Below are 18,601 nucleotides of genomic sequence, written 5' to 3'. Positions count from 1 at the left end.
TTAGTCAGGGAGGTGCTCTTCTTTGTATGAAGTAGGGATGGGACCTCACATTCAGCTCTGCACTAGATGCCGCCTTTCCCTAGTGCCGGGCACTTCTGATTTCCCGAGGGAAGGGAGCTCTTAGGAAACAGAAAGTTGACAACATCAGTTCTCAACCCAGGCCCTAAGTCTCTGGTGCCTCCATCAGCTATCAGGTGGGTAGCAAGCAATTACTAATAAACTGTAAAAAACCAAAAATACCAAAATGGTTTGCAAATGATTTACTTGCTTTTATTAAAGCAGAAAAGCACAACGCTCAGAGAATTAAATCTCATCCTGGGTCTATCACCAAGCACATACTAAACACTCAACAATGGTCATAGTAATAACTGCTAAGTACTGTTATCAATAACATATCACACCCTCTCACCTACTCTCAATGTACTTTCTTGAGGAGCTGGGGTGGCATTGTAAGAACACGCACCCAAGCCTGTGCCTGCCCCCAGGAGTGTGTTGTGCTGCATATAAACATCATATAACACACAGACTGAAATTACAGCTCTACAGTGCTGCTGGTACTAAGGGCGCACATGACTGATTTCCCCAGATTCAAATACTGACTACTCAGACCAGAAACATTCAGATTTTTGTCTTGTTTTGTTTTAAATATATGGCAATGAATAGATACAACATAGAGACAAAAACAAAAATAAACTTTCAAACTCACATCTTTTACCCCCTAATTTATTATAAGCTACTCGCTATTAAATAGTTTTCTCATAATCTTTGATATTGTCTTGAATTTCATTTGTGTGTGTGTGTGTGTGTGTGTGTGTGTGTCTTCAGAGAGAACGCTTTTGGAATTGTACCTGTTATTGCTTAATTTCATGATACCTTTCCACAGCTTCATAAAAGAACCTGTAGAATATCTTAAATGTTAGGTTAAAGTAGGTTTATTTTGAAGATGATGGATATGCTTGCTATCTTGGTGATGGTGGCAGTTTCACGGGTATATACATATCAAAACTTATCATATTGTATACTTTAAATATGTGCAGTTTATTGTATGTCAATCACACCTCAATAAAACTGTTTAAAAATAAAAGTGAGTTTTTCTATTGAAATTTTTATGCCTCTCCTAGAAGTAACTGGACACCTACTTTGGGATATGTGCCAGATGCCTTCCATTTGCCCTCCAGATCAGTACTCTGCCTTCTGTCCTGCTCTGCACCCTGGGAAGCCGACCTATGGGGACCAAATCAAAGATCCCCCTTGCCTCCTGGCTTCTGATTGGCTTCAGCCACGGCGGAGCCCTGACAGAGCCTGGAGGGAGAGAAAGGCCTCAGACTGCCAGGTTGTCTCTCCTGCAGGCCATTCTGAAAGCAGCCTTCTCTACAGGACTCTCTCTTTCTAGGTTTTGGTAAGTTCCGTTTCTTTTCCTTCCTTCTAGTTTAGGGGTAGTAACAACTCCACTAGCTTATACACTGTCCCTGTTCCCTCACACATTCACACCTTTTTAAATAAGTCTCTTTGCAAATTAACCCCCCATAAATTATTTTAATTTGAATGTGCCATCTTTTCCCAGCTGGAATCCCAGGCTGGGAAAGGAAAACATTCCTCTTAACACACACACACACACATTCACACACACACACACACACACACATTCACATAGCCCCCAAATCATAGAAGGATTCTATCTATGGTTAACACTAGAAGTTTATCAATAGAAAATTAATCCTGGGTTCAAAAACTTCATAATACATATTAATTGGCAACAGAGCAGGATAAGGAAAGACAATATTTTATGGAATTCAAAAGACCCAGTGGAGATAAATGTTATGTGCAAATTTCTTAAATGGAAAGCTCATCCATCACGTGCAGAGAACTAACTCCGACAGCTATAAAGCACTGCCAAGGGAGGCTGTGCAATTCAGTTTTCCTAGGCCATGGGCACCAAGCCAGGTGGTCAGCTGAAGCCTGCTTCTATTATCTACAATCATATGGAGCAGGGAATTTGTTCTTTTCAGTTCCTGAGAATTTATTTGACAGAGCATTTTTATGGCATTACTGGGGAGTGGAAGCCAAACGCTGGATGTCATCCAAAATCATGTTTTTGGTCTGTTCAAACACTGTTTGAAGGAAGGAAGCTATAATGTGTAGAGAAGTTGTAAACAAGCAAATGCTGAGCTGGTTCCAACCCAACACTTGAGTTTAGCACAGAATTATAGTGCCACACCACGCTTCATGGGGCAGGATGATAACAGGGCACCGACAGGAATCAAAAGGAAAAACTAAGCATCCCCTTGTAAATGCAGCAGCATCTAAAACAATTCCACTTTAATACCGATCTTCAATGAGAGTATGTGTGAATGGAGAAGGTCCTATACATAATATATGAAAGCACAAAGGGATTCTCCTCTCTCTACTATTGGAGTGAAGCTGTCTCTTCTTCATTAAACCAAATCCTCTCTCGAGAAACAGCTTCCTCTAAAATTTTACTTGACTATCAAGGATTCCCTCTGCAATGGCAAAGGGTCTACAAATTCAGTGAAGGACGTGGCTTATCTCTGGTTTCTTTCTGTGAGGTAACTGATAAGAAGTCCTTGTTTATAGGCTCTGTTGCACACAAAAATTTATTTGATTCTGTGAGTTATTCAGTCCTCTGTAGATCTAGAAGATACTAGCAGTATAGTCTCATGAATTTAAAAGAGAAAAACCCAATCTCCTGGACCCATTCTACTGAAAGGCTCTTACAATGCCTCTTTCAGAAGTCCAGGCAGTCTGTTGATTAATTATCTGTTTGGAAGCTCAACGCACAATATTTCAGCTACAATTACAGTAAACTCTCCCAGGGGCTAGGTGAACCACTGCTACATACATGACAATGGATGTTATTTCTCTCCTAACCTCAACAGTGTTGAGACAACATTGATTTGAAGAGAAGGAAGGTTCTGTCCTGTCAGTGTGACCTGTGCAACATGAACTCATGCCCTCATTGCACCCGCATATTTATGTGACATCTCCTGCTACAGTAGTCGAAAATTCAGAAAAATGGGCAGCTCCACCCCTCCACTTTACATATCAGAGAGCCCAGAGGGAAGCTTCATGACCGGAACACAATCACAAAACGTGCTGGGAGGCAGCCAGGAGCTCCGAATATCCAGCCTGTGCCTTGGCTGGTACACTATAGGTTTTAACCAAGTCAAGTACCACTCACGCCACCTTAGGGTTTATTCCTGGAGATGCCCCACAAAACAAATGGATAGTGGAGAATCTGCTCCCGCCCCCCTTAAGCCTTCTAAAAAGCAGTCAGCTGCCCATGCTGCCGAAGCCAAGAGCTACAGAACACACACTATGTGTGGCAGGGGCCTGGCTGTGCCATCTGGCCTGGTCCTTGGGAACTCAGCCTACAGAACTGGCTGTGTCACTGACAGCTTTAAGGGTCTATTTATTTTGCTGTTGATTAGCAAAGAGTGTAAATCTCTGACTAAACCCACAAAGGGATGTTTTTGTAAAAAAGAATAAGCAAGGCAAAAATTGTCTCAGTGCCTTCCTCTAGTTTAAATTATAAATCCACCCAAAAGCCTATAATGAAAAGGGAGGAGAATACGGAGGGAAAAGAATTTTCAGTGAAGTGATATGATTAAGGAAACAAAGAGAGTTACCAGACAGTAACAGCTTATGCTTACAGTGATTATTGAAAAAAACAAACATCAAAAGTCAATCATTAACAACAACAACAATCCCATATGTCAATGGGTCATATTCCACTCAGTCGCAAACTTATTTCCTTACTTTCTCACTTCCAATTACTTGCAAAGTAAAAATGTAAAATATGGAGTTGTTTCTTTAAAATATCTTCAATACTTGCAGAATAAGGCCTCCAGACACCCCTTTCCATTCTGGAAAATGCTTCCAGGCTCTGGCTAGGCTTAAGAAGGACATTTGGCTTCAGTGAAAACAAAAGACCCACCAGAGCAAGTCATCCCCAAGGCTCCCTGCTTGTTTTAGTAGGTGGCCATCTTGCCTGTTACTATGGCGCTAATGTATCCTCGCTCCTCCCCCAAAATGCGTCAGGAATAAAGACTAACAAGTGCTTTCTCTTCAGAGGCACCTATAGCCTCTGGACTACATGCCCCTCTTCTCTCTCATTCCTTGGATGGCTTTGCCAGGGGGTCCTATGAACACTCCCAATTCATGACATATATCCTTCCCCAAGTGCTCCGCCCATCTCTTCCAGCTCTTCACTCTTCTTCACCCCACATCTAATCTTAGAGCCCAGGGGAGAGGGGACCAGGGACAGGAGTCCATGGAGAGGCAAGCATGTGGCAGGGCAGTCAGGACACTGAGGACAATGAGGAAGGAGCAGGGAGGTGAGGGCATCCTCAGGCAGAACTCCCCCTCCTCTCCGTGCCACAGTCTGCCACGCTTTATTCTGCTTGCAGCCATGGGTCTTACTTTCTCACATTCTTAAAACAAACTTGAAGCGAAAGTCAAAAATTCCCCACGATGCTCCTGCATAGCCTCCTTCCTCTATTTCCTGTCCAAGGTTCTGCTTTAGGGGTGAGTGAAAAGCCATGAAGATATCTTGTCCATTTATCAATGTGTTTAAGACATATGTGGCTTGGGTCCCTTAAGAATGAAACCTTGGAGTCACCTTTCATTGCTTCTATTCTCTGCCCAGGTTTATAGAGTTCTGGTGGAGTGGTCCCCTCAGTTCCCAAGGTAAGACTGTTCCCAGGTGAGGACCAAAGTTACTTTTTTCCCCAAAAGGAAGTGTTCCCACTAAGACCTAACACTTTTCTTACCCTTCAATCTTTTTAGTATCTTATAAAGGAAGCACAGGCATGAGAAATGACGTGTCAACCCGTGAGCTCCTTCAGGAAATTCTCAGGTGTTAAAGCACATTCATTCATTTAGTTGTTCAACACCAAGTGCGTCTCCAGGCCAGAATAAGCAAGGCAATCTGATGGAGAAGTCAGACCTGAGAACAAACAACCACACTTAGGAGTACAGAGGTGTAATGAATATTTTCTATTGAATAAAGTAAATTTATAAGAATATGGAAATTCAGCATTTTCAAGTCTTCTACTTGAACTACAAGAAATATACAAATTCTATCAGAAAAGCTGAAGGATTTTTATTTATTTCCTTTACTGCTTTTATAAACATCTTTATTACGTGTTATTTTACTGAAATATATTTGACATATAACACTGTGTAAATTTAAGATGTATCACGTGTTAATTTGATACATTTAAACATTGTGATATGATTGCCATTATAATGATAATTAAAACCTTTATTGTGTTACATAATTATTCTTTCTTTTTAGTAGCTGGAATTATTAAGTTCTAGTCTCTCAGCAAGTTTGATGATTATAATATAATATCACTGTCTATATTCATTATACTGTACATTAGATCTCTCGGTCTTACTTACTACTCATTGCAAACTTGTATCCTTAAACAACATGCCCTGAAGGATTTTTAAATTAGTATTTTAATCTTGAGATTTTAAATAAGGGGACAATGAATATAAAATCTATTTCATTATATGTATAATATGCCTCCAAAGGAGACCAAGAAACTAATAAATGGGGCTACCTACCTATGAGGAGGGCCAGGGGACAGGATGAAAAGATCTTTCATTTTTAACATATATCTCTTTTTAATATCTTTTATACTTGAGAGTTGTGAATGTATTTCTTAAAGGCAATTTTAAATATAAGACTGCTTTGTATAAAAAAGGGAAATATAAAATTTAATTCTAACTGCAATTACATGTATACAAAAAACACCAACTGGCACTTTACTGTAGTTCCTTAAAATATATTTATTTAGAACACTGTTAGATTAGAAATATTCTTTAGTATATAGCCGCCTTCAACGTAACATTAGTATGAAAAGAGAAACAGGTTGAGTTGAAGTTTAATCGTTGATCATGAGCAGGCAGTTAGGTACAGGGAGACCCTGCCTCCCTTTCCGCTCTCTTAGCATGATTTTTGTCCTCTCCTCCATTTAGCTACAGCCACATGGGCTTCTCCCCATTCTTAGAACAGCTCATCCCAGCCTCTGGACCTTTACTTTGGTTGTCCCTCCCACTGTGTTAAACTCTCTTTCCCAGGATCTTTGCATGGCTCTCTTCATTCAGGCGTCTGCCCATATCACCCTCTGGTGATACCTTCCTGAGTCTCTATCACTTGACCTACTTCATTTTCTTCCCTATACTTATTGCCACGCCATTTAAATTCACCTTCCACACTCATTTGTTTATGTGTTTACTTCACCCCCATCTTGGTCACTCCCTCCCGTAACCTCACCCCCCACCAGACTATAAGTACCAGGATATCCCCAGAGGGTAGTACAATGTCCAGCATAAGTAGTTGCTCAATAAATTGTTGAATGAAAGAAGTAATGAATGTGCTACACTTCATACTGATAGTCTGAAAGCTTTCCCTGTAAGATCAGGAATAAGACAAGAATGTCCACTCTTGCCACTTCTACTCAACACTGTACTAAAGGTTTCAGTCGGGGTGATTAGGAAAGAAAATGAAATGAAAGGCATCCTGATTGGAAAGGAAGAAGTAAAACTACTTCTATTTGCAGATGACAGGATCTTATATACAGAAAATCCTAAAGGTCACACACACACACACACACACACACACACACGCACACACACACTATTAGGACTAATAAGCTCACAAGGTTGTAAAATACAGACCAATATACAAATTTCAGCTGCATTTCTATACACTAGCGATGAATAATTAAAAATGAAATTTAGAAAACAATTTCATTTATAACAGTATCAAAAAGAATAAAAACTTAGAAATAAATATAACCAAAAAGGTGCAAGACCTGTGTGCCAAAACTATAAAACATTGTTGAAAAAAATTAAAGACCTAAATAAGACATCTTCATATTCATAGATCAGAAAACTTATACTGATAAGGTGGTAATACTCCCCAGGTGCATTTATAGATCAAGGCAATCCCTGTCAAAATTCCAACTGCCTTTTTTTTTTTTTAACAGAAATGAACAAGTTCATCCTAAAATTCACATGGAAATGCAAGGGGCACAGTAGCCAAAACAATCTTGAAAAAGAACAAAATCTGAGGACTCACACTTTCTGATTCTGAAACCTACCACAAAGCTACAATAATCAAGACAGCATGGTACTGGCAGAAGGATAAACATACAGATCAATGCAACAGAATTGTGAGTTCAGAAATAAACCCATATATCTATGGTCAACTGATTTTTAACAAGGATGCAAAGACCATTCAGCAGAGAAATAATAGTCTTTTCAACAAATGGTGCTAGAACAACTGGATATCCACATGCATCCATATACCTCAAACAGAAACAAAAATTAATTAAAAGTGGATCAAAGACCTAAATGTAAGAGCCAAAACTACAATATCTTATAAGAAAACATAGAGGTAAATCTTCATAATCTTGGATTACATAGTGGTTCTTAGATATGACACCAAAAGTACAACCAAAGAAAAGTAAATAAATTAAAATACATCAAAATATAACTTTTGTTTATAAAACGACATCATCAAGAAAGTAAAGACAACCAAAGAACAGGTTACAAGAATGTCAAAGAACAGGTCAAAGAATGTTCTTTGGTTGTCAGATTCCTAATCTGCAAATCATTTATCTGGAAAGGGTTTAGTATTCAGGATATATAGGGAACTCTTACAACTCAACAAAAGACAAATAACTCAATTAAAAAGTGGGCAGAGGATCTGAGTACAGATTTCTCCAAAGAAATATACAAATGATCAATAAGACATAAAAAGATGCTCAATATCATCAGTCACTAGGGAAACGTAAATCAAAAGCACAATGAAATACCAATTCATATTCACTAGGCTGACTAGGAGGCTATAATCAAAAAGACAGATAATAACAAGGGTTGGCAAAGATGTGGAGAAATGGGAACCCACATTGGTGGTGGAAATGTAAAATGGTGCAGCTGCTGTGGACAGTTTGGTAACTCCTCAAAAAGTTAAACATAAGCTATATAGTTGCCATATGATCTAGCATTCCACTCCTAGATATACACCCAGGAGAACTAAAAAATATATGTTAATACAAACCTTGTAGATGGATATTCACAGCAGCATTATTTATAATCACTAAAAAGTAGAACAATCCAATGTCCATTAACTGATGAATGGAAAAACAATGTTTGTTTATCTATACAATGGAATATTATTTGGCAATAAAAAGGAATGATACATATCACAATATAGATAAAAGGACATCTACTGTATAATTCCATTTATATGAAATTTCCAGAATAGACAAAGTCATAAAGATAGAAAGTAGATTAGTGGTTACCAAGGTCTGGGAGAAGAAGGGAATGGGGACTGATTGCTAATGGTTATGGGGTTTCTTTTTGGGGTGTTAGAAATGTTCTGGAATTAGATGGTCATGATGGTTGTACAACTTTGTGGATATATGCAAAACCAATGAATATGTACTTAAAATGGTAAACTTTATGGTGTGTGAACTGTAACTTTAAAAGAGTATAGAAAAATAACCAATATCATATATTACTGGTGTAGATTGATACAACTTGGGATTCCAAATTCCCAACATTTTGGAACCTTTGGTAATCGAGAACAGGAAATCGTATTTCCCGAGAATTCTCGAGAATTCCCAAAACAATCTTTTAAATTTAATTTTCATTGATCATCTGTAATAATGGCTGTAACAGTAAATGTTAATAAACAGAAAAGCTGTAGAGAAGGTGGGGCAACCAGGGTTTGTGGCCCCAGCGCAGTCTTTCAGAGGTTTCAAGACACTCCTATATATAAAAGGTTGACACAAAACTTGAGTAAATAAAATTTCGTAAATGGAGGTCGACTGGAATTTCATGACTAGTGCAGCTCTTATCCTGAGCACTAAACAGGGGTCAGTACAGCATCATTTTGGCTAGGTTTCTGTTATACTTCAGGTTTTCTCAAAAAATAAACAATGAAATTAATACAAACTTTATTTAACCAACCTTATAGTATACGTGAGTTTTTACATATATCACACAATGTATTAACATTCCCAATCTCATTTAAATCTTTTACTTATTAAATTAAACATTAATAGAAAACAAATGTGATTATTCATTTGAAAATTTAAAAAATACCTCAAATAGTTTTTATTTGTCATTTTTAAAATGAAACTTTAAGAAACATAGAGCATTAATTGACCAATCAGACAATTGTGATCTTCGCTTTGTAACAAATATACTTGATGTGGAAAAATTTCTTTCATTTTCTGTAGAGGTTGGTCAAATTGTTATGAGTGCATCTAAAAGCATCTTCAAGTTGGGAGTGAGAGAATGTGTTGCTTCATATAAGCTCATTCCCTTCCTTAGAGAAGCAAATATTTTGTCTGCATGTATAGGGCTAGGCTTTGATGTCAAAATTGATATTGCTTTAGTCAATTCACACTTCAGATCAGATTCTGATTTAATGTAAGAACTCTCTGTAAGGACATCCTTTATTTCTTCTCTTGGAAATTCTTCTGCTGTAAATGTTCCTTTAAAAAGTCTTTCCATTGATGACTTCACCAATCGTGCAATTTCATTCTTCCTTGACAAGGCAAAAAATTCATCCTCTTCCATCTCACATAGACAACTAACGTTGCTCAAGTCCTTTGTGAGAGACACAAGATCTCTATTTCTACACTTAACCAATTCAAATTTTATTTCCTTTAAAACCATTTGGCTCATTGAAGAATTCTGTTTTTCTAAATTACTGAACAGGAACTTAAAAATTCCTTCACTTGTGAGACTATTAGCTTCTTTATTGCTTAAGGCTTCAACTGCTAATCTTACAGGTTGCAAGCAATTCAACATACCTCTCAATATTTCGTAATACTCTTCTTTCCATAAGTGATCGAGTGTGGTTGGTAGTATCAGCCATCAATTTGTGGAAACAATTCATCGCGGTGAACAGAAAACAGTTTGTATTTACACAGAGAAATATTTATTTTCACAATCCAGGATTTGACTACAATGTCATATTAAGGTAAACTACCTTAGATTTCCTTAGTTAGTTCACCTGAAGATGACTTTGTAGTCAAATCCTGGGCTGTGAAAATAAATATTTCTCTGTGTAAATACAAACTGTTTTCTGTTCTCCATGATCAAATGTGCTCGATTTACAGAGCTAAAATTAGCTGGTCATGTGATAATCTGATTGTGGTGTTGTGTGGGCATGTCTGGTGGCATGTAACATTGTAACACAATGTAACTCGCACGCATGTCTGGTGGCGTGTAACATTGTAACACAATGTAACTTTAGATAGCAATAAATAGGAAAAATGTCTAAGGGATACATTATGAGTAGTACGTTTATTTCCCATTGTGTGTATTACTGGGTTCAAAGAGCCGATTTTCCTGATTTCCCGACCAACTTTTCTTGGGATTCGGGATGGGAAAGTGAAAAAAATTCCCGAGAACAGGAGGGAAGGAATTCCCGCCCGGAAACCCTAGAAACCTATTGAATTGCACTTTTGCAATATTTATCAAAATTATAAATTCATTATACCAAGAAAATTCCCTTTTAAAGAATTTATCCTATAGATACTATACACATTTTAAGAAAAAAAAAATGTATACACATTTTAAGAAAAATGTATACACATTTTAAGAAAGGAAAAAAACTATTAAAATTACGCAGATGGTAACCACTTTGAGCACCTCTTGTAATTGAAGAAGTCAAACATGACTTGTATTCATCTTGGTATCCATATATATTGAGTATTACAATTTTAATACAGCTTTTTCCTTTCTTAAAATATCTATACATTTTTTGGCACCCTCTGTATATTCAAACATGTCAAAATGACATATTTACAAGGTACTGACTTAAGCATTCTCTGATATATCAAAAGGCTGGAAAAACCTATGTGTCCATCATTATGTGACTGGTTATATAAATTATGATATATACATTTGACAAAACATTATATAGCAATAAAAATTGAGGATGCTTTTTACGTAACAATATAGAATAATTTCAAATGTTAAGTAAAAAAAATCGATGTGTAAAGCAGTATGAAGAGTATGGTACTATCTATATAAAAAGAGAGAAGAGGAATATCTATATATGTATTTTCTTGTATATGCACAAAACACTTTTGGAAGGATATATATATATATATATTTCAGACAGCACTGTTTGCCTGCAAAGATGGGGACTGGATGTCTAAGGGAGAGAATGTGTGTATGTAGGAAGAAATTTTCACTGTAAGCCCCTTTGTAACTTTTGAGTTTTTAAACCATATGAATGTTTTCTATTCCAAAATATATAGACTTTCAAAAATATTTTTAAAATATTGAATGAATGAGTCATACAGGGATGTGGGAAGAACACCGTGTACAGAAACCTGAATGCTAGTTCTGAATTTACCAGTAACTTCCTACCTTATCTGCTGATCAGTCCCCTTTCCTCTTTTTCCCCCTTTTCCCAAACTCCATTTTTTTCAGCAAAGCATGCAGGTTTAAAAAGGCTCATATGTGAGGATTTTGATCAATTAAATGTCTCAATGGAAAAGGGTGAATTGACCTTCCTGTTTGAACAAGTTTTGGACAGCAGAACAAGCTGCTCCTGCACCGCGTAAGGCACTTAGGGTTGGGCAAGGTCAATCTCTCTTTCTACCAGTAGATGGGGTTAGTGAGTATAACATGTATTTGCCAAGCGAGGTATTTGCTGTAATGGATACAACAGCCTTCAAGTCAAAGAAATTTAGAGCTATTGAGCCTTGGAGTTAAGCCCAATTCCCATATTTTCCAGATGTTGTGGAAAATGATGTCCAGGAGGTCAGAGTCTGAAGGCCGACACAGCAAAGAATGAAACCTGCATCTCATAATTTCTAACTGGCCCTCTTCATGAAATACTTTTATAAGCTGAAAAACTAAAACTCAGAACTTCTTGGGAATGCAAAGTTCAATCAGTCAATCTAGGTTTGCTTATCATCTTACACTTTTCTAATCTAAAGTTAGATTATTATGGGAAGGGGATCTCTAAATATTAAAGCAAAATTGCTAAATTCACAGATATGACTATTAAGTAGTTCTTGTAAGTACCTAATTTTAAAATAAACAAACTTCTTCATTTTATTGTCTAAAATTATGCACAATACATGACCTATTTCAGAAATAAAACCTCTCTCCCTATTTTCCATTTACATTTAACATAGGCAATTCCTAACCTGAAATTTGATTTTTTTTTAAATTGTGATGTTTAGGAATGATCTAAATGTCCAAAAATAATTTGAATCAGTTCCTGAGATGACATTTTTAATAATTCTGAGTAGGAAATGTAGTGTAGTGGTTACGGAGCCACACTGCCCATTTCAAATCCTGGTCCACCACTTACTGGCCCTGTGACCCTGGGCGAGTTTCTTAACCTCTTCCAGCCTCAGCTTCCTTATTATCAAATAGGGATGATAACAGTAATACCCTTCCCTGGGTTGCCTGTGACAATGTGAAGAGCTCAGAATGGTACCAGTATGTAGTATCTGGGGGCAATGAGGCTTCTTAATCCTTTGAGAAATACTGACTTCTTTAAAAAAGGATGCTTGCTAACCCAAGGTAATTTCTATTTGGGTCTCATGAACTCTGACAGAATAAAACGGGAGAAAAGTCAAGCAAAATGTTTGGGGAACCTAGCTTGCTATGTTGAATGGTCTCTAAACTATTTTGGAATACCTAACTTCTACCCTTCCTTCACTTCTAACCACAGGGTCCTCTAAAAATGCTGAAGTTCCCCCCTACCTCCAAGATGGAATGTTGATGATTAGTGGGAGCGGTTGTTAGGGGATGAAAGCAGCCAATTGTATGAACAAGTTTTTGAAGTGTGGTATTTGCTTTCCTGTTGAAGTCTGTTGGAAGGGAGGAAGTTAGAGAAATGAATGGCCTTCCCATTCTTCTGCAATTTGAGTTCAGTTCTCTTGCTTCAGACCAAATGCAGAACCATTTTGGGCAGACCTTCACTCCTTTCCCTTCTTTTTTACTAGAATGCCCCGTTAGTCCCACAAAGCTCCAGGGTAAGATGTGCATCAGAGTAGATTTCCTGATTACACTTAACAGCCAAAGTCAGAACCTTGGAAAGTACTGAGAGCTGATGGTGAAGAGAACTACCTTTTATCTCTATTGCAAACCTTGGCTACAGCTATTTCTGACTACGGTAAAACTCTATCTTTTGTTTATAAACGTCTGCAGACCACCGTGGAAATCATGATTGCAAGTGAACCCTCCCTTCTCTTGATCTCAGGCAATGAGTCTAGGGTTGATCTGAAAGGCGATATGAACACGGATTTGGGAGGGCAAGGTTCAAGCATTATCTCCTTCCTGTGATTTGCACAGTCAGGGCTTAAAATATGCTTTTTAAACAGAATATATATATATATATATATATATATAGAGAGAGAGAGAGAGAGAGAGAGAGAGAGAGAAACATGTGTTCTCAAACAGTTCCCGTTTACTGGTATTTAATATGGTCATAATCACATCAGGATCTTATAAAAATGTCAATCTTACTCAGATTAAGGAGGAAAAGTCCAATTTTAGAGGCCTGAAATGACAGTGGTGGCAGGAAGGTTACAAACTCAGCTTGACCTCTTTCTAGCTGTGTGATTCTTAACATGTCATCAAATTTCTACAGATGTGTTTCCTCATTTGTAAAAGGGGATTAAAAATAACAGCTACTTCATGGACTGTTTCAAGAATTAACTTTAGAAACAGTAAAACACTATGCAAATATTCTTGATATTCTTAGTGATCTAGCATGTGCACACTCTCCACAAGTATACTTTATTAACTACAGACAAGTTTTTAAAGAGAACCTTTTAAAGAGATAATGATGCTCAGAGGCGTTGAATACAATTTAAATCTGAAAGGAATGTCAGTAGCCCAAGAAAAATCAACCTGGGTAGGTTTCATTCCAAGGCTGCTGAAACTTGGAAAAATTACTTTAATCTTTGATCAGTCAGTCCTAAGCCATGACCGCTGGGTTCACAGGGGACCAGAGTCGCCCCAGCTGTGGGCACTGTTTCATTGTAACGCTCCCGCCCGCTTTCCGGGCTCCCCACCTCTCACTGCTCCACAGGGCGCCCGGCCAGCTCCGTCTCCACCCTCCCACCTCAGGAACTGTCCGCAGAATCCGTTCCGACCCTTCGGCCTACCCGCTCGCAGGGCCCAGCTCCTAACAGTCCCCAGTAACCCCTTTACCCCGACCTTTAGAAAACGAAAGATAGAAAAACCACCGAGAGAGGTGGGGCGCTAGGGGATGCAGGGCGCCCCGGAGCCGGGCATGCGCAGAGGCTGCGGCGGGCGGCAGGCCTGGGAGGAGCGGGGACCGCGCGGCCAGGGTGGAAGCCGCTCCGCTCAGACACGGTTCGGGGAAATGACCGCAGCTTGCCCGGGCCTCCCCGCCCACCGCCGAGAGGCTCGCGGGCCTGGGCAGGCCGGGCCGGGCCCGAGCGCTGCAGCCGGAGGCGGGGGGCGGCCCGAGGCGGGGGCGGAGCCGGGCGCAGGCCGCTGGCCGCGGGGGGCGCTGTGTACCTGGTAGCGGCCGGTGAGCAGCTGGCTCCGCGATGGCGTGCACAGCGGCTGCGTGTAGTAGTTGTCCAGGAGCACCCCGCCGGCCGCCAGCGCGTCCAGGTGCGGCGTGCGGATGTTGGAGCCGTGGAAGCCCACGTCGTTCCAGCCCAGGTCGTCCGCCAGCACGAAGACGAGGTGCGGCGGCCGGCTGGTCCCCGCGCCCGCGCCCGGCGGCGGCGGCAGCAGCAGCAGCAGCAGCGGGAGGACGCCGGGGAGGGGCGGCCGCCGCGGGCTGGGGCCTCGGGGCAGGCTCGCCGCGGGGCGTGGGCCCATCCTTCGATACCCACGGTCCCGCGCCTGTGGAGCCACCAGCCCTCGGCACTACTTATAGAATCAGGAACTGGAGGCCGGGCCTGCCCCGCCCCAGCACGGGACTTCACCCCAGCGGCCGGCGGGCTGCAGATGCCGGCGCCCGAGCCCCTGTGGCGTCTGGCCCGGGCCCGGGCCGGTGGGGCGGGGGAGGGGCCAGCAGAGAGAGCTCGTGGGCCTCCTGCTGCCCCGCTAGGTGGAAACTCCGTTGATGCTTGTTACGGGCTAAGATCTCTTATCTTTGCAGCGATGAGCTATGCATCTTGGCATCCTAAAAGAGGACATTTGTTCTTTTGAATAACCCTTCAGTTTACAAAGCACTTTCACAGCCCTCATCTCTTTAAATCTCGCAACAGTCCTGGCAGCTGGGAATTATAATTAATGCCCCCTCCCCCCTTTTTTAGAATAATAAACAAGCCTGTAGTTGGTTGAGCCTAACCTAAACGCACTTCTGATTCCAGATTCTGAGCTATGATGTTTTAAAGGTCGTGGGAGAATCTTTTCTAGCAAGAGTCCAGCCTAGTGCAGGTAGGAAGAGGCGAAACTCTGGATGCGGGTTCATATTCATTTATGAATAGTGTACACCTGTGAAGCCGCTTCCTCCTCACTAGCAAAAAGGGGGCCGAATACACACACTCCTATTGCATGGTGTCCTTATGGAGATGCAGTTTTACTTAGGCTGGCTCCCCTAGGAATTGTTTGGGATGCTGTGTGGCCATTGAGTAGTTCATTAGCTTGTCCAGATATGAGCCCCTTCAGAGCTGGCTCCCTGAAAATCAAGTAGTGAACCAAAGAAATATAGTGTCTGATTTGCCTGAAATAATCTGTGGATGGAAGGGAAAATTCCCTTAACCACATGCTCTTTGAATTGGGAAGTTAGCTTTATGACTGGTGTATTCCCATTGCCATCTAAGAGTTTCTGCGTACTGTCTGTGGAGAGATAAACAACAGTTGTAGGGGAGAAATTACGCACTTCATCCTTTCAGGTTTTCAGAATCTCATTTGATGGGAGTTGTTTTACAACTTTAGAAGTTGTAGCTAAATGATAGTGATGGAAACTTAATTCTTGTTTATACCTATGCAAGGGAATTCTATCCAGCAAACTGACACCCCACCACCATCATGGGGAAAAGTTATGCCTCCACTTGCACATATTTATTTTAATATTCCTGATCTGTTCCTTGGATTGTCCTTTGAGCTGGTTTTAACATTGTACCAGTGTCCTCATTAATAAGTTAAACAAACACTTTAGTATATATTTATTTTATATTTGTATAAGGGTCAAGATTTTATCCTTTTCTGAAAAGTATCTTGTCAGACATGGAATGTTTCCCTCTTACATACATATAATTGTTGTGTTTTTTTGTTTTGTTTTTTTGCATGAAGTAAATTCATTTATGGTATATCTACTTTTTCATCTCTGGTGAAATCAGTGAAATTTTGCAGGAAAAAAATTTAACTGTCGCTTTAAATTAAAACGAATAATTTTGAAGAGCTGTTTGACTCTCATTCTGTAAAGGCCTGAAATTTTCATGTAAATGTCCTATAAGAGACCTTGAAGTACTGAGAATTCTCAGCTATGGCCCTTGCCTGCCCTTCTCTCCCATAACTGCTCCTCCCTACTCTTCCTGATAAAAATCAAATTGCACAAACAATGGCTGCTGAACTGCAGGAACAAATACGAGTTGACCAACTGCTTCTGAAACTAGCTAAACTTGCACTGAGCCTTCTCATGTCCTGCATTTTCAAATAAAAGCTTATGCTAATTGTACTCTGGAAATGTGCAAATAAGTTAATTAAAAAGTTAATTCTAATTTTCATCTATGTATTGAATACCTATAATGTGCAGTACAGGTTAGTTTTTGTAAACTCTTTTAATTGGAGTTGTCTGATGTTTCCCAATGATTAGATTCAGGTTATGGGTTTGTGCAGAAGTATCACAAAAGTGTTGTATCCTTTTCAACGCTACATATTAAGAGGCACATGATGTTAATTTGCTCTGTTATTTGAACCCTTGGCTAAGGTGGCCATTTCTCCACTGTAAAGTTACTATTTCCCGTTGTCACTAATAAATATTTTATGGGGAGATACTTTGAGAATATGTATATACTCTGTTATTCCTAAAACTTTTCCATATTAATTTTAGCACCCACTGATGCTTCTTGCTTCAATAAATTATTAGGATGGTTGCCAAATGGTGATTTTCTAATCCCACCATTCCTTCTATATTAGTTGCCTTTCTACTGTAATGAAGAACTTCCCCTTCTCTCCCATTTATTTATTTATGTCACTATGAACTCATGGATTTTTTTTTTTAATCAATATGCTATAATACTTTGCTATAATTACTTCAGTGCTCAAATTTCTTCTCACTGGGCAGTGGAAGCCTCTTCAATCTGGCTCTTGTATCCTTTTGGCATGTCTTCTTTCATCTTTGAGCCCTTCCTTACTTTTTGGTACAACGAGATATTATAGGCTCATCTTGTATTTTCCTTTCCGCAACCCTGGAATCAGCCATTTCTCCAAGGAACCCTCGAGATGGCATCTAAAGTAGAGGATGGCACTTTTTAATGGAGTGTGGCATCTAAAACCCAAGATTTATGCCACAGGTGCGCTCATTGCTACTGAACTGTCATTGCTTCTCGAATCTCTCACCAGACAAAGAAAGAACTGGATGTATGTATACACATATACACATACTTAACTATCTATATGTGTATGTATGCACACACACACACACACACGCATGCACACATACTATATTGATAGATAGCTAACAAAATATAACCACTAGCTCATAGTGAATACCTTCATACCTTCAATTCTATTTTCCCTTTTCTGAATGTGGGTTCGACAATTTTTCATTATCACTAGCTATCAAAAGGTGCTATACTTTTTAATTTTTGCCAACCTGATATGAAAAATGATATTCCTGTTAGTTTTTGTTAATTGTGTTTTTCTTATTATGAGTGAGGTTAGACATGTTTTCATATGTTGAAGGGCCATTTTTACATCATTTTTGTGTCATTTTTGTTGTGTCATTTTTGTGTCAATTGTCTGTGTCATTTTTGGTTGGGTTCTTGGTCTTTTCCCCCTCCATTTAAGAGTTCTTTATATATTAGACGTATTACTTCTTTAACTGTGATATCATAAATATTTTCTCCAGGTTTGTCGATTGTCCAACATTTTGTTACGATATTTTTTGACATGCCGAAGTTATTTTTTTTATGTAATCAAATGTATCAATATATTCTTGTATTGCATCTGGATTTTGAGTCATAGACTTTCCTTACACCAAAGTTGAAGTAAAGTTCACCCAGGTTTTCTTCTAGTACTTGTATGGTTTCAGTTTTCACATGTGGATCCCTGATCCATTTGCATTTCTGAGTATTTCTGTGCGTGATGTGAAATATGGATCTAAGTTTATCTTTTCCCAAATGATTATCCAGTTCTTCCAGCACCATTCATAAAGAAAATAAAGAAGTCCATATTTTCCCTAGGGATAGGAGATGCCACCTTTATCATAGGCTTAAATTCCACATATTCTTGGGTCTATTTCTGGGATTTCTATTCTATTCCACTGGCCTGTGGACTCATGCACCAGTACACACTGTTTTAGTTATAGGCTTTACAATATGTTTTAATATGTGATAGGGATAGTGGGTGACTCCTCAGAGCTTTT

General features: G+C 39.4%; 1 protein-coding gene across 2 annotated transcripts in view; it reads right to left on the bottom strand.

Annotated features, from left to right (window-relative positions):
- Window positions 1-15,060, bottom strand: part of ARSB (arylsulfatase B) — a 146,034-nt gene extending 130,974 nt beyond the window's left edge. For both annotated transcript variants that reach the window (XM_019728179.2, XM_074328802.1), the window contains exon 1: window positions 14,572-15,060. In XM_019728179.2, the coding sequence (XP_019583738.2) occupies window positions 14,572-14,883 (312 nt within the window). In that variant the 5' untranslated portion in view covers window positions 14,884-15,060. The remainder of the gene's footprint in view (window positions 1-14,571) is intronic.
- Window positions 15,061-18,601: the final 3,541 nt, after the last annotated feature.

The sequence above is a fragment of the Rhinolophus sinicus genome, linkage group LG03 (genome assembly GCF_036562045.2).
Source record: "Rhinolophus sinicus isolate RSC01 linkage group LG03, ASM3656204v1, whole genome shotgun sequence".
Lineage (NCBI taxonomy): Eukaryota > Metazoa > Chordata > Mammalia > Chiroptera > Rhinolophidae > Rhinolophus > Rhinolophus sinicus.
Note: the sequence above shows the minus strand (reverse complement) of the source record. Positions and strands in the feature narration are given on the sequence as shown.